Raw genomic sequence first — 15,876 nt, 5'->3', positions numbered from 1 at the left:
CTTATTGAGTGCCTGTGTTCCAGACACTGTACTAGATGGGGTGGGTGGTGTAAATAAATCTGTCTCCATGGCAGCACAGCCAGAACTACATGGCTGACTTGATCCCTGTGTCTGATTCAAGCTTGTGTTGCCCAAATCGTAGAGTCTCCGCCCACCTCACAGCCCCAGGGATGTCTCGTACCCTGCCCGACCTGAGGCTTTACGTGACAGGTCTCGTGTCTTTTCAACCCTCAGTATCCCCGTCTTTTTAACACCTCCAACCGAGAAAATCCTGTCTGTATTTCACTTTGACTCTTGAATGTGCCCCTTCACTGGCAAGAAACTTCCTTTGATTTCTACCGTTTACATATAAAACTCAGCCAGTCTCCTTCTGTATCGCAAACCTACCGATTGAAACTGATTTCGGCTTCACAAGCAGAGTTTTGGTTTTGCCTTTCTGAAGGTGACCAAGCTTCCAGCACTTGTTCTGCCTGTTTTTGCCCGTTTCCCCGTGGGTTCCTGAGCTTTCCCAGCAAAAGAGCAGGGGCTGAAGCTTTCCCATTGTCTGCTTCACTGGCCTGCAAAAATAACCCCTAAGGCTGTGCATCGGCTCCGAAGCTTCTGTTATCCGCTGGTGCTCCCATTCGGTCTGTTCCCTGTGCCTCTCCGAGGCAGACAGGAAGTGTCTAATTATGATTTTGTGGCCTGGATTTTGTTGCATACCACAGATTGTCTATGTAATGCGTAGCGCACACCTCTCTTGGTGCTATTTCATTCCTGCTGTTAGTAAGAAAATGACAAAAATATTCATGTATAGCCAATTGATTGTGACGTGCTTGTGGTCTGTGCTTGCTCAGAAAAAACCAACCAACCAACCAAGAGTTTTTCCGATTATAAATAAATGCTAAAGACGAACACCACTTTCTTGATCTTATTTTCTTGGTAAGGCCCAGCCAAGTAGGTGAAGGAACCAGCCTTTGCCATTTGAGCCACTCTCCACGAGATGAGCTGTGCCCTGCATTTTTTCGGGGTCCTCCATAATGCAGCTTAACTCTCTTAGATTGCCTCTCAGATACTAATTGCAAGCAGTCAGAGCTAAGTGTTGGGAAAGGCGAAGATGGACCGGGAGACCCACTGGCCGACAAGGTAGTGTAACATTTTGATCCCATGTTGCTGGGGGTGAGCGATCGCCAGCGCCCAGCGCCGCCTTGCCACAGCTGCCGGGAGGCTGGGCCCTGACTCTCCACCCCTTTCCCGTGAACCTACAGCACCATCGGTTCTGGCTTTTTCTCCTCCCAAGGGATGGCAGAGATGCCTTCACTTACCCATTGATCTGGTCATTGTGGAGGGTCCCCCCTCCAGAGGTTGGCTCACTGTATGAGTTATGAGTGTGCCAGTCTTGTGTGTGCCTTATATGCCCACTTTGACATCCTTCTGCTAAAGTGGGAGACAGAAGGTTCTATACTTTCATACGGATCGCTCTTCCTTTTTCCAACATATGTTGATTGAATAGCTATCATGGACCAGGCACTGTGCTGGGCACCAGGGAAACTAGGATGACTGCGACCACACCTCTGATCACAGTGGTGCACGAAGGAGGAGTCTGTTCTAGCTGGTTCCGTGGATCTGGGAGGACCTCAGTGGACAGGCAGGTGATGACCAGGTGAACAGAGCCTGGGATGGTGAAGGCATGCCAGATGGAGGGAACTGCACGAGCAAAGGTGTGGAGGGGTCCAGCCCCAGGTGAGCTCAGGTCCTGGGAAGTAGTTCGCTTAGGGAGGGTCAAGGCAAAGGCTGGAGGTGGCAGAGTCCGTCCTGGAAAAGCCCGGTGCCCGTGAGTGGGTGGCTGCTAGCTGGGGTCTCCATCCATACACCCACCTCTCCATGCTCCCTGCCGTCATGCTGCTCACCCTCACCCACATGTCGGGCAACAACCGCCAGTCTTCTCATGCTCTAGGCTGGGACTTGTATTCTATTGCTGGTCTCCAGTTTCTGGGTTTTGGGGAAGACCTGTGGTAGGAATCAATCGACAGTCACATATACGAAAATCCACTATCTGTTTGTCTTCCAGATGGACAGAGAGCACTCCACCCACCTGCCTGCCTTTGTAGGGGCAGAAAACACAAAATACTGTTCAATAAGTAAAACAAGTACATAAAAGTATATTATTCAGCTCGCTTTCGATCAGTTAAGGATTGTTTTGATCAAAGCCAGGGAGTGAGAGAGATGCAAAGAAAGACGAGAGAAACAGAGAGGTAGAAATAGAGGCAGAGAGAAAAAGACAGAAAAACACATATATGGAGACACCAAGGATAACCCGCGAGAAGGTGAGATACGCTCAGAACCAGAGAGAGTGCAAGGGTGGGGCAGCGGTGAAGGCAGGAAGGCGGGGAGCCTACCTGGCTTTGTCTGTGCCTCCCAGGGGTCGGGGCTCAGCCAGGGCCTCGGCCTGCAGCTCCCACCGTGCTCCCCGATGCTGCCCAAAGCCAGGAGGCAACCCTATAACCCATTCCTAATATCACCCCGCTAAAACAGCAAACAAGATTAAAACCAGCCCTCTGGTTTTAAAATAGGTCATCGTTACTAAATGAGTTATAAGTGTTTTTTAATTCTTCCTTAGCGTTTGTGTGTTCTTAGAGAAATTCTTCCCTCATTTTTTTTCCCACTAGGGTTTAAAATTTATAAGCTGCTTCTCATAGATTTGGGGAGTGTCAAGTCCCATTTCACAAAGGCTATGAACTTCCTTAGCGTGTCGTCGTGATTTCAAGGTCCTTTTACTGCTAAAATGTCTTACAGCAGTTTAAATTTTCAGGACCACGGGTATTAAAAGCTTCTTTCAGGATGTAGCTTGTGGGCCGTCTACAGTTAAGGTGAGCCCCCACCCCCAGCCCCACCTGAGGCCAGCAGGGCTGGGTCAGCAGCTGGAGCAGCCAAGGCCACCGAGACAGGAAAGGCAGCTGTTTCAAAGGAACGGAACCAGCCCCCTCTTAGTGGAGTCTTGCAGAACCAGGCACATCATCCAGACCACCTCCATCCCACGCATAGATCCGCGTAACACCTAGGCCATCCTAGAATACCTGTAACGGCAGAACTGACAGCACTGCATGTTTGTTCTTTATCCTGTGAGTACTGGTTAACTCTGGCAGTACACTCAGGTGTTTACAAGGTTTGTGGGTGGAAAACAGTGCAGGCTGTGCAACTCTGTCATTCACTGAACTCTTTGAGTCTTGGTGTCCTCCTCTGAAAATGGGGACACCAATACCCACCTCAGAGGAGAGGACTGAGGATGAAATGACATGATGGCTGTAGGGAACCCCAGTGGACACTAAATACAGGTCACTTCAGGCCCCTCCCCCTTCCCTTCACAGCACTTGAAAGGGCTCTGCTCATTCTCTCTGATAGATAGTTAGCTATGAGTAATCTCTGACATTACAAGAAGTTGATTAAGGCAAACACTCTGATTAAGAAGATCGCTTTTCAAGGATTCCCACTGTTGAATTACCTTGAGCCCATAGACCTAAACAATAATATTCTAACGATTTATATTTATTGCTTACGCAGCATTTCCTCCTGCGCTGTTCTGTTGACTCCTCCTAACACTGTGGAGCAGGTGTTTACCCCAGGTAATGGACAGGAAAGGGACGCTCAAAGAGGAGGGGCGCCTGCCAGCTCGGTCCAGCTCAGAAAGCTGAAGGAACCTCGGAGCCCAGGCCTTCCCACACCCCGGGCTGTTTCTCCCCTTCACCTGCGGGAGGCTGGGGCTGGCTTGAAGTGAATCAGGTTTCAGACAGGTTGGACTCATAACTAAAACTACCCCCATGCCTCCCAGTGCTGGCTGGTCAGGCCATTGCAGGCCCTCCGGCAGGCTCACCTAGTATCCTCTTTGAACCTTGGGACCCAGATACAAACCAGGGAAAATAAGAACTGGATCAGGTCTTCTCAGACAACGGAATTAATTGACCAATCATCTCAGCCAAATATATAGGTCTTCTCATTTGGGTACTAAATTAACTGACTGGGTGATTGAAATGCATGGCTGTTGAATACAGAATGATCCATCAGATTTTTGACTCATAAGACATACACTTGGTACTGGAGATACCAAGATCAAGGTGTCTATTACCTGAGGCATTGGATCAGAGACCACCATTTTGTGCATTTTATTTCAAACAGAGGAACTGAGCTTAAATCTCTCTCCTGTGTCCTCATGTAAGTGGCCCTGAGTCACTGTTAACGTGGCATTGTATATTACTATCTCAACCCAGACATCTTATCTGGGGCCAAGGGAGCTTCAGATGCTGAGATAAATAAATGACCGCCACTGCTACTGGTTTAAGCTGCTGGAGGGGTCTTTAGAACATGCAAATCTGGCCATGTCACACCCTGCTTTAAACCATCTGTGGGCTGCTCGGGGCCTGCAGAAGGGTATCGTCCCCTCAGTGCACCATGCCGCTTCTCACCTCCATGCCTTACCCACGCTGCCCCACCTGCTCAGACTGCCCTTCTGCTTCTCCACCCGGCTAACTCATCCTTCAAGACTCCGCTCAGGGGACCGCTCCAGGAAGCCTTTCCCGCACCTCCCAGCCTGGGTAAGATGCTCCCTGTGTGTGTCTTCATCATGGAACGTACCACATGTACTGTGTCATCTGCTCACGTGTGTGTCCCCCGGCTAGACTGTGCTCCCCCCGGGCAAATGCCAGGTCCTTCTCTTCATCTTGGTAGCCCTAGCTCCTGGCCCAATGCCTACCACAGAGAGTGTCTTCTAAAGTGTTGGCTGAATGAATAATGAGTGAGTGAATGAATGACGGTATTCACCATCTGCGTCCGTATTCACCACGGTGCCTCCACAAGGCTTTATTCTGCCTAATAATCATCTTGCTCACATGAAAGGGGTGTTTTCAAGAGAGGTCACGGCCACAGCAGAGCACAGAGCAGTCAGCGGCTGGTTTTATAATGGCCAGCCTCTGGGCCAGCCTACCCCTGTACTTTATGTGGCCACTTTTCCTAAACTGTCCTGACTTCGAAAAATCATAGACTCTTGGTTAGAGGGTAATCTTCCGGGGCTGGCTAATCCCACCCCCTGCCCAGGGCAGAGCTCCTCACTCCACGATGGCAGAGAGGCATCCCTCTGGGGCATGTCTTAGAAGAAGCACGGGGAATTAGAGCCAACGAGCCTGGTTCTAAGTCCAAGCTCTCCTGTTTACTGCCTGTGTGACCTTGGCAGAGTCTCTTAGTATTTTTGAGCCTCAATGAGATAACAATAATACACTGCTGTTGTATAACAGTAATGTAAGTATCCATCACTATCCAAATCTGTGTGGTTCCCAAATTCAGAAAGTAGGGGTTTGGTCAGCAAGGGACACAGTGTTACCCGACTCTGTTTGGTTCAGAGTTGGGATAGCAGGTGGTGAGAGTCCTGTGAGCAGGGGTCCCTGTTTCTGAATGACAGGACTGTTCTGAGGGCCTGAAGAGGACGCATGCGAAGTCCTCCGTAAACTGTAAAGTGGAACGCCCGTGTCAATAGTCATTTATGGGTAGTTTTGCTGACCACCGCTTCCCAGTTACTTACCACCCTTGGTCCCAGTGGTGTGGTGCTGGAGCTACATGTGGTGAATGCACTCCCGCTGCCACACGACAGCCCAGGTGCAAGCCCACGGGTACTGGCTCTCGCTGCCCCGCCCCCTCCCTTCCCCGCTCCACTCTGAGCACACCCTATCAGTCACCCGTGCAGAGTCCACCCTGCAATTACATGCTCATTTTAATTGATCCTCTCTGGACGCGTGAAACCAATTTTGATTAATTGCTCAAAATCTCATCCTTTGCTGTAGATGGGGTGTGGGGAAGGACAAAAATTGATTGGCCAGTTCCAAGGAGCGCAGAAAAGAACTGAGCGTTGCTGTCTGGTTGCCTAGTCCAGCACTTGACATTTTAAAAGGGTCATCAGCAGGATTACCAGATTCTTGTCAGCCCCTTGAGACAGTCAGTTATGCCCTTAACTTTGCCTTCTTGGTGTTAAAATAACCAAGGATGCTTTTAAAAATATTTATTATACAACTGAGAATTTATTTAGTTCCTTTTAACAGGTTATACCTAGAAAAGGTATTTAACAACAAAAACAACACAGGGCAGAAAACATAACCGTCTAGCCACCCAGTGCTACCACTTCCCTGCACGGAAGAGCGTCCCTGCCTCAGGAACCCGGAGTCCTGAAGAACACTCTGGGCTAGGAATCTGCCCCAGGTCTCTGGTTCTACTTTTGTAAAAGGCAGAGTTGGCACAGCCCAGGGGAAGGGAGCAAACACCGATGCGGCCTCTACACGTGTTCTCATTCAATCCTCACAGTAGGGCCAGAGAGTGTGCAGGTGTCACCCCCATTTCTAGAGAAAGAGATCCAGACTCAGTGACTCAGTAACAGAGTCACACGACGGTAAGTGGTGTGCCAGGATGTGCAGCCAGGTTTGGGTGACTAAAACCCATTCTTGGCCCAGATCTTGAGACCATCTCTAGGATTCCTGTGGTAAAGAAGATGTGCATCCTCCTGAAATAGCCGTCTCCTCATTCTGTCCCTGTCCCTTCCTTCTCCAAAACCTTCGATGACTCTAAATACTCTCAGTGTTAATGGAAAATGAGTCAGATGAAGGCCACAGATGATGAGTTCGGTCAGCATAGTTACTATCCCTCCCCCGCTCCCGGCCCCCTGCCCAGAATTAAGCCTTGTGGTAGCAGCATCTTTCCTAGCTGTGGTCCTAGCTGCTCTTCCTGTGCTGATGAGCCACATCTAGGTGGACTCTGTGTGGCCCGGGGCTGGTAGACCGATGGGCAGCTGTGCAGGTAGGGCTTATAGGTGTGGGTGTAAATGGGCACTCAGACCAGGATGCTGCTGCTCTCTGGGACTCTCTTCTTTGCCAGAGTCTGCTGAAGGCTTGGAGGTAGACCTGGGAGGGGAGGGGGTCCTTGTGTAGTAGAGGCAGGAATGGCTGAGGCGAAGGGAGGCTGGCTGTTGCGGGCCTGGCCCCTAGAGGGGCAACTCTCTCAGGAGATGCTGTCTGGATCTCAGAGCTGGGGACCTGCAGAGGTCAATGGCTGCAGCCTCCCACCCAGACAGAACCAGTCAGGGTCCTCTCAAGCCAGACCCAGTTCAGACATCTGTAGATAAATTTGGAATCTCTATAGTTGAAGTCACACCCATGAGAGATGTTGTCAGAGAGAGGAAAGAGCTTGGACTGTTATCCTCAGTTAAGGTCTTGACATTGCTACAAACCTACGATGTGACCTTAGGCAACTTACTTCCCCTTGCTGAGCCCCAGGGCCCACCTCTGGAAAATGGGCGTGTGTGTGGACCGCTGACTGCCTGGCTGACAGTGCTGCTGAGACCACAATGTGCCACACTGTGTGTAGAGTCCTCTTAGAGAACCACGAAGAGGGGTTACAGTTTGGGAGGACAAAAGAGGTGCTAAGGCAGCTAAAAATAGGAAGTCATTTGTGTGTCATGCAAATGTGGTTTTGGGATTTGATGTTGTGCGAGTTACTTTGAAAACTTCTCATTGAGGACAGAGGGCTCCTACTAGGCGCCAGCCCTGTGCCGGAGCTCTCTGGCCTCCACACTAGTCAGTGGCCTGGCACATAGTAGGCATTTATCAAATGTTTGTGGAAGGAAGGAGAGAGGAGGCGGGGGCAGAGAGGGAGGGAGGGAAAGAGAGAGGAAGCAGACGTGGTCCCTGCCCTCAAGGAGGCCCAGTTTGGAGAGGCGGCTACAAACAGTTGGCAACTCATGTGATGGGGCTGCTGTGAGGGGTGAGGGGTCGGGGGGTGCTGTGGGAACACAGGAGACGAAGGACTCCACCCCTGGATGTGGAGGGTCGGGTGATTTCGCTGAGGAAGCAGCCCTGGAACTGAATCTTCAGTGGGGGCTCCTAGGCAGATGGGGAGGGGTGGTGCTGGGCAGCAGCGCTGATGTACCTGAAGGAAAGTTAAAGCAGTGAGGGCTCTATCAATGGAGGTATAGACTGCCCAATGGAGGGCAGAGGCGGTGTGTCCCGCTTGGAGACCACGCCTGCAATATCACGTTCAGTTCTGGGGGTCACACTTTCCAAGGGATGGGGAGCCAACTGAGATGTGTTGTGAGGAAACCAAATGTCTGAGCTGTCAGGGGGCGTGTGTTGCCCAGAGAAGCCAGAAATAAGTTCACACTTGCTGCCCCTTCAAATATCTTCAAATACCTGAAAGGCTGTCCCAGGGCAGGCGGCATAGCAGAGGGTGGCCCCAGAATTCAAACCCGGATCAGGACAGGGATGGGAGGGAGTGGAGCTGACAGAGATACAGGTTTCTGCTCAGGGTCTAAACACTGGGTCCCCAGGAGTGGGCTGCCTCATCGGGGTGTGTGCCCCACCCTGGGCAGTGTGGGCAGTGGCTGGGACCAGCTAGGAGGGAAGCGCAGAAGTTCGGGAGACCCGAGGACCCTCACGTCTGTCCTTCCAGCCCTGGGTTCATTTGACTTGGCTCTATGAAGTTGTGTATTCATAGGACAGAGAGGGAGGACCTCTCCCACTAAGGGACCTGCGGTCCTCTCTGACAGAAGAGACACAGGCTGATGCAGGCTTAGGCTTAGGGCCCGGGCAGGGGTGGTGCCAGGGCACCAATGGCCTTGCGGTGTTTGTGGTGTGCTCTCATGGGTCTGTCTCCTGCTCCAGCCTCGGGGCTCCTCAAGTCAGGGCCCAGGTCCCATCCCCTTCTGTGCCCCCAGCACAGGGCCTAACAACAGAGTGGGCACTCAGCAGACTTTGTCTAACAAGTGGATAAAAGAGAAAAAAATAAAATAGAAAAAGCTACACACCAGCCATCCGTTACTCCCACCAGTATCTGCCAGGTACTCCTATGAGCCAGACGCCAGATACTGGCGATGCAAAGATGAACAAAACACAGCCCACGGACTAGCGGAGAGGCGGGTAATTACCAACCCCCCCGCCCCCAATAAGGCTGAACCCGCTCCGTGGATCCCGCGGGGGAACGGGGCGAGAGTTCTTGTTTTGAGAACGCCTTGTCTCCTGCAGATTCTTCATAAGAATAAGGAGCCTTTCAAAGACGGTTTCCTTGGCACACCCCCTCGGGCAGCCGCATTTCCCATAAATGCATTGGGAGCTTTGTTTGTGTCTGGGAAGCGTGGGCGCCTGTGCGGGGCCCATGGAAGCAGACAGGAGGAGAACAAAGCTGTGAAATGGCCCTGTCCACTGTCCCCCCACCTCCTGCCAGAGTCCCTCAGGTGCAGTCGGCCTGGGCCCGGCTCAGCTCCTCCTGCCCATCTTTGCTTCAAGAGAGTGTGCTCCATCCCTCTACCTCCTCATCGAGATGTTGAGGGGCCTATATTTCAGTCTGGGACCTGCTATCCACTATCTGTGTGACAATGGCAGAGTTGCTTGCCCATTCTGGGCCTAGTTTCCCATCTGTAGAGGAACAGAATTGGACCAGATCTCGAAGCCCCTCTTCGGAACTAACATTTACAAAACATCACCCATTTTCCAGGGGTCACGCCATGAGCGTTCACATAAACTAATCCTTCCTGGAAGGTGGGCACTGTAATCCCCATTTTATAGGTTAAGGAAACTGAGGCTTGCCCACGATGACATCCCACAGCTAGGAAGGAGCTGGGTCAGCATTTGAACCCAGCTCTTCTGGCCTCGAGCCCAGTTGGTGCAGCCTCTCTGCCAGCAGGCTGCTCTGCACATTATAGGAAGTTATCTATGCTGAGACACCCAGCACGTAGCCTGGCACACAGTTATTGCTTAGGAAAGAAGGGTTTCCTTCTTCCACACTGTGGAGGCAGGGGATTGAAGAACAGGGTCCCCAGGTCCCCATTTCTGAATAGGACCCTACGCCAGGAGCACTGCCCAGCTCTGGGCTGCTTTGATGGTGCATCAGCAAACAGTCTGGGGAGAAAAAACCCACCTGGCTGGATTACGGGATTAGAATTGTGGGTAAGCGCAAGAATCAGCCCTTTCTCCAGACGGTCTCGGCACGGCTCCATATCCTCCTTCCAGACTCTCCCAAAGCAGGGATCCAAGGTCAGTGTGTATGTTACCCAGGGGGCATTGTCCATCTCCAAGGAAACAGGAAGAGGTGCAGAAAATTAAGTTCCTAAGATTTAGGATGTCTCATGTAACTGTGGAACAGTAAATTTTGCCAACAGGACAGAGCCTGGCACAGAAAAGCCTCTCATTCATTCCTTCATTCGACAAGGTTTGTCAGGGCCTTCCCTGGGTCGGGCGCTGTTTTAGGTGCAGAGGATAATGATGTGCAAAATTGACACGGTCCTGCCCTCCGAATGCTTCAGTCTAGTAGGAGAAATGTTAATCCAAAAGAATGCAAGTAATTAGCCATGAAAAGGGGGAGGAAAGAAAGTGCCAGGGACTAGGAGAGTGGGGAGCAGGGGACCTCCTCACCTCTGCGGGGTTGGGGAAGCCTTCCCTGAGAAAGTACTCCAGGGAGCCAAGAGATGGAGGATGACTAGGCACCCACCAGTGGAAGAGGGAGCCAGAGAATGTTCCAGGAGGCGACAACAGCATGTGCAAAGCCACACATGGAAGGGAGCAGGGCACACGGAGGAACAGAACATAGTCCTGGGAGGCTGGGACACAAGGGGCGAGGAGGCTGCAGGAGCAGGCTGGTGAGCTGGGCAGCTGGGCCAGGTAACAGGTTCTCTTTATTCTGAGCGCAAGCAGGAGCCATTGAAGAGTTGTTAGCAGCGAAGAAGGGATTTGCTTTTTTTGAAAGGCATTCTGATCTCTGTATGACAAACAGATTGGAGGATGAGCAGGGGGTGCCAGTTAGGAGGCTGTGACAGGCAGCGGTCCAGAGAGAGGCTGGCACAGCTGGTGGGGCGAAGGGAGGGAGGGAAAGAAGTGGGAATATTCAAGAGATTAATGTTAGGAGCTGGAACAGATGGCTCTTGAAGGCTCGGGTGAAGGTTTTGGGGGAGACGGAGGTGTCAAGGGTGACTGGCTCCGGCTGAGGCCCGGGGGTAGATGATGAACCAGGTTTCAGCAACAATACTATGTAAATCTTTCCTTCCGTTTGACCTTTGTTCCAGATACTCTGCTGGGCATGGGGGCTGCAGGCAAGGAGGGTGGCCCTGCCTCCAGGGAGCTCACAGTCTAATGGGGGAAGGTTGACATGTAACTGGGGTATCTGTGAATGTGGGGAGAGACCATGAAATGGCGCTGCAGGGGAGACACGGACAAAATGAATGCGGAGGGACACGTCCAGGAAGACCTTGTGAGGAGGTGGGATCTGAGCCGAGCCGTCAAGCACAGACAGGCAAAAGTGGTGAAAGAGGGCAATCCAGGCAGCAGAAATAAACAGAACATTGGGAGTATGTGAAACAGCGTGGAGTGGCCCAGGACAGTGCAAGGAGGGGGAGGCTGCAGGGCTGGCTTCCTCCAGGGCTGCTGTGGGGTCCAGTGAGCTAAAGGAACAAGCGTGGGAGCATTGAGCAAACTGTTACTGCAGTCATTATAGTAAAGGACTTATTCGTGTGATGCCCCCCAGGCACTCTATGAATATCAAGAATTATGACTTCAGATCCCTGCCTAACAGGGTCGTCTGATCCTCTGTCCTAGAAGTCCCTGACATTTGTATTGTTGTCCCCATCTTACAGGTGAGGACACAGAGGTCTATTGTGGTTGAATAACTGCCCAAGATGTTGCAGGCACCAAGCAGCACAGAAGCCAAGATTAACCCAGCCGGTGGTTCTAGTTCCTGAGAGAGCACGCGGGCTGGGAGGCAGAAGGGGCTGTGTCATAGGGTGTCTTGAGGAGCCCTGCAGCTGGCTCAGAGCACCAGAGTTGCTTGTGCAGGCTGGGCCATGCCCAAGGACAGTGGGCCTGTGGGCTGCGGGCTGAATCCAGCCCATCTCCATTTACCCATCATGCACCCGGCTGCCACCCTCGGGTGTGACTTTGTCTCGCTCCACAGAGGGCACTGTGAGTGTGGCTCCTGCCAGCCTTGCTGGGAGTGGTGGGGCAGCTTTCAGATGGGGAGGCTGGCGGGCACTGTGGACCAAGTGATGGCCAGTCAGTGTCAGTGAGAGTTTTATGTTGCCCTCGAGCACAGTTTTGTTCATAGGAACCAACCCGGGCTGCTTTGGTTTTAAAATGAATGCTTAATTTATAAAAGTAACAAATTTAAAAAATCTAGTAAAATGTAACTCTGTGTTTTAAGGGAGGTTTTATAACTTAATTCAATTCTCTTACATAATTTAAATTAAATTATAAATAATTTTAAGCCAAGGTTAAAAATATGATAGCTGTTGGGTTGTCATAAAAGTTCCATCATTGTTTATAAAATTATATTTTCAACTTAAAATCACGTCTAAATTAATTATTCCATTATGCATTTTATATTGGTATCACAAAGCTAATCTGTTATATATTCCAATATGCCAATTTATTTATTTTTTTTTTTGAGGAAGATTAGCCCTGAGCTAACTGCTTGCAATCCTCCTCTTTTTGCTGAGGAAGACTGGCCCTGAGCTAACATCCGTGCCCATCTTCCTCTACTTTATATGTGGGACGCCTACCACAGCATGGCATGCCAAGCAGTGCCATGTCCGCACCCAGGATCCGAACTGGCGAACCCTAGGCCACCGAAGCAGAACATACGAACTTAACCGCTGCACCTCTGGGCCGGCCCCTTCCAAATTATTTTAAACATTACAAATACTTTCAAACTAAATCTACACAGATTTTCCTAAACTTAACACCAAAAAAAGGAAATATTATACATTTGATTTATCATTTCTAATCTTAATTCTAAACCTTCCCATGATTAAAGACACTTCCTCACTAAGGAAACAAGTTTACTAACCAAAGCAATACAGGATGTTACATCTGAGAAAATTTGAGGCTAGCTCACACTGGCTGAGAGTGCTCGTCAGACAGAAATCTGGGGTGTGGCCTGGGAGCCAAGGCTGCAGACATCCCGGCAAGTGTATTCTGCCACCCACGCTGTGGGGCTGGCCCTCTTTTTAATCTCCCTGCCAGCAGGGATGCTGGGTCCATGTCCTGCCCATGGGACAGCTTTTGCAACCCAAGCCCTGAGATCAAGCGAAGCTCCGGTCAGCTTTTTGGTCTCCTGTATCAGCTTTGTCACCCCTTCAGGGTAACCTCACCCAGGTCACTCACTAATCAATTTCCTCTTGATTCTATGCTGAAGGAGGTTTTTCTTTTTCCTCTCTGGCCAGCCAGCAAGTATTAGAGGTATTTTCATGCCCCCCTTGGATTCTGCATGCTTCTCCTGGCCTTGCCTGGCTCTCTCTGCACATGCTGAGGTCCTACTGATGGCAGCCAGCTGCATCTGTCCGGCCAGGGCAGCTGTGCACTTGTCGTGCAAGAAGCCGCCCTGGCCCTCTCTGTCCCCTGCGATGCTCAGAGACATCAAGAGGGACTGGCTGGACAGGCTGCCTGTGCCACTGTGTACTCTGCTGAGACACGTCGGTCTCCAGGTAGCTCAAGATGCTAAATACAGTAAAAAGCTGCTGCATCAGGATGACATGTCAGACTAAAAATAGTCCAAATATGTGTAATTTTACTTCTAAGTAAACATAAAAACAATTCTAATATCACATAGTAATATCATGGTACAGGGTGGTCTGTGTACATGATCTCTCATCCTCGAAACTGTCTGAGTAAATATCATTATGCTCAATGAAATAGACAGCAAACTTGAGGCCCAGGGAAATGGAAGCGTAATGAGCTAGGAAAGTGGGACCAGTAGAGGTCTTATTGGAGCAGCTTTGATAAGCAGGTATGACACAGTCCTGAAAGCTGATAGGAGCTGTTAAAATGCTGACCTAGTTTGATAGGCCACGAGGTGTAAAAGGGAATAACAGCTCCCCTGTACTGCACCTACTGTGTGCCAGGCACCGTGAGGGAGAAGGCACGGGCTTCAGGAGGGAGAAGACCCAGATTCCAGAGCCCAGAGCCCAGAGCCCAGGCAGGGGCCCTCACCGTCCCCATCGTGGGCCCTCTCTGGACCTCAGTTTCTCCCTCTGACAAGTAGGGGCAATAGAACCCTCCCCGCGTGCTTCCCAGGGCTGCTGCGTCACTGAAACGAGCTATGAAAAGCAGTGATTTGGGAACTGGAGTGTGCTGTAGGTATGCAAGGCCTTGTGACACTGGCTGAGTGGCCACTCGTGAGTGGCAACTTTAGTCCAGCCTGTAAGAAAGAGCATGCATTTTAACCTAGACTGGCAGCGTCTGAGTGCACTGTTTGCCCTTGGTGTCAGGGCTGTCACCTGCTCCCCACGATGTGGGTGGGCCCAGGGATGGGGCCGGTGCCCACAGTGAGGCAGACGGAGCAGCCAGTGAGGACTCTGTGAGAGGCCTGGACTCCTGGCTGCAGGGAAATCAGCCCCGGAGCCTCGTGGAGTAAGTGAGGGCAAGGGCCCAGGGAGAGCAGAAGGAGCCGAAGTGGGAAGGGAGCGAGGGGAGAGGGCCTCTTCCCTGCCCGAATGGGGAGTCCCAGCCAGTCATCTACCAAAGGTGGGGGCAATGGCAGTGGCGTAGGCAACAAGGGGTGCTTTGAAGATAGAGAATTTAAAAGCAATAATAAAACCAATTAAAAGCCGGTCTGCTTTTTATTCTTGCTGTGTGCCGGCTATTCTAAACGTCAGTGATAAAATGCTTTTCCCCCTGCAGGGGAGAGTGGAAGAGGGACAGCCACTGCCCTCTTTCTTGGCGTGCCATGGACCCCTTGCCCCTCCCCACAGTCAGCCCTTAGCAAGGGGGACGGGGAGGGGAAGGAGCCTTGGAAGGCCCCGAGAACAAGGCAAGAGCCCTCTGGCTTGGGGGGGGGCCTCAGGGTGGATGGGCCCGGCCATCGTGGAGGAAGAGCGGCCTGGGTGGCATGTGGGGTGGACAGGCTCCTGGGATGCCCACTGGGGGACTCTGAGTCCTGCTGTCATACTGCCCTTGTCACCTGGGCACGTGCCTCTGTGCCACGTGCAGGTTATAATCAATTGGCAAGCACATTGAATGACTGATCCCTGAGCCTGCCCCTCACCCTGCCCCACGTGCTGTGCTAAGAACATGGAAAGCAGATTCTCCTCCTGGCTCTCCAGCAAGAGCTGCCCTGCCCAGGCTCCACTAGGCCAAGACTCATCAGGCAATCTGTGCTCTGCCCCACCCTCGGCCTGAGCCCTGGCCCTCACAGTGACCACCTCTCTCTCCTCTGCAGGAGCCTGGTCGAACCCACCGGTGATTCCCGTAAGATTCAAGGTCCTGTAGCCACAGAGCCAGACAAGGATCAAGGTCCCATGGGCCCGGGGCCTCTGAAAGATCAAGGTCCTGTGAGCCAAGAGCTTCCAAAGGATCAAGGCCCCACGGTCCCAGGGCCTCTGACGGATCTAGGTCCCACGGTCCCTGCACCAGTTAAGGATCAAGATCACGTGGTCCCTGAGCCTTTACAGAATGAAGGTTCTGTGATCTCAGCGCCAGTCAAGGACCAAGGTTCCTTGGTCCCAGTGCTTCTAAAAGATCAAAGTCCTATGGTTCCAGCAAGAGTTGAAGATCAAGGTTCCATGGTGCCAGAGCCTCCAAAGGATCAAGGTCCTGCGGTCCCAGCACCTGCCAAAGATCAAAGCTCCATGGTCCCTAAGCCTGTGGATCAAGGTCCTTTGGTCCCAGAGCATCTGAACGATCAAAGTGCCATGGTCAGAGCACCTGTAAAAGATGAAGGCCCTGTGGTCTCTGAGCCTGTAAAAAGTCAAGGTTTAGTGGTCCCGGAGCCAGTCAAGGATCAAGGTGGAGTGGTCCCAGAGCTTCTGAAGGATCATGATTCTATGGTTGTGGTACCTGTAAAGAGTCAAAGTCCTGTGGTCCCAGCACTAGTCAAGGATCAAGGTCC

General features: G+C 51.6%; 1 protein-coding gene across 2 annotated transcripts in view; it reads left to right on the top strand.

Annotated features, from left to right (window-relative positions):
• The window catches only part of MAP6 (microtubule associated protein 6), a 75,119-nt gene that overhangs the window by 58,819 nt on the left and 424 nt on the right, over window positions 1-15,876 (top strand). The window contains exons 4-5 of one of the 2 annotated variants that reach the window (XM_046685428.1): window positions 3,541-3,602; window positions 15,208-15,400. In XM_046685428.1, coding sequence (XP_046541384.1) covers window positions 3,541-3,602; window positions 15,208-15,257 — 112 coding nt within the window. In that variant the 3' untranslated portion in view covers window positions 15,258-15,400. Of the gene's footprint in view, window positions 1-3,540; window positions 3,603-15,207 lie in introns of both variants that reach the window. The other variant, XM_046685427.1, reaches the window with a different exon arrangement.

Source organism: Equus quagga, chromosome 14 (genome assembly GCF_021613505.1).
Source record: "Equus quagga isolate Etosha38 chromosome 14, UCLA_HA_Equagga_1.0, whole genome shotgun sequence".
Classification (NCBI taxonomy): domain Eukaryota; kingdom Metazoa; phylum Chordata; class Mammalia; order Perissodactyla; family Equidae; genus Equus; species Equus quagga.
Note: the sequence above shows the minus strand (reverse complement) of the source record. Positions and strands in the feature narration are given on the sequence as shown.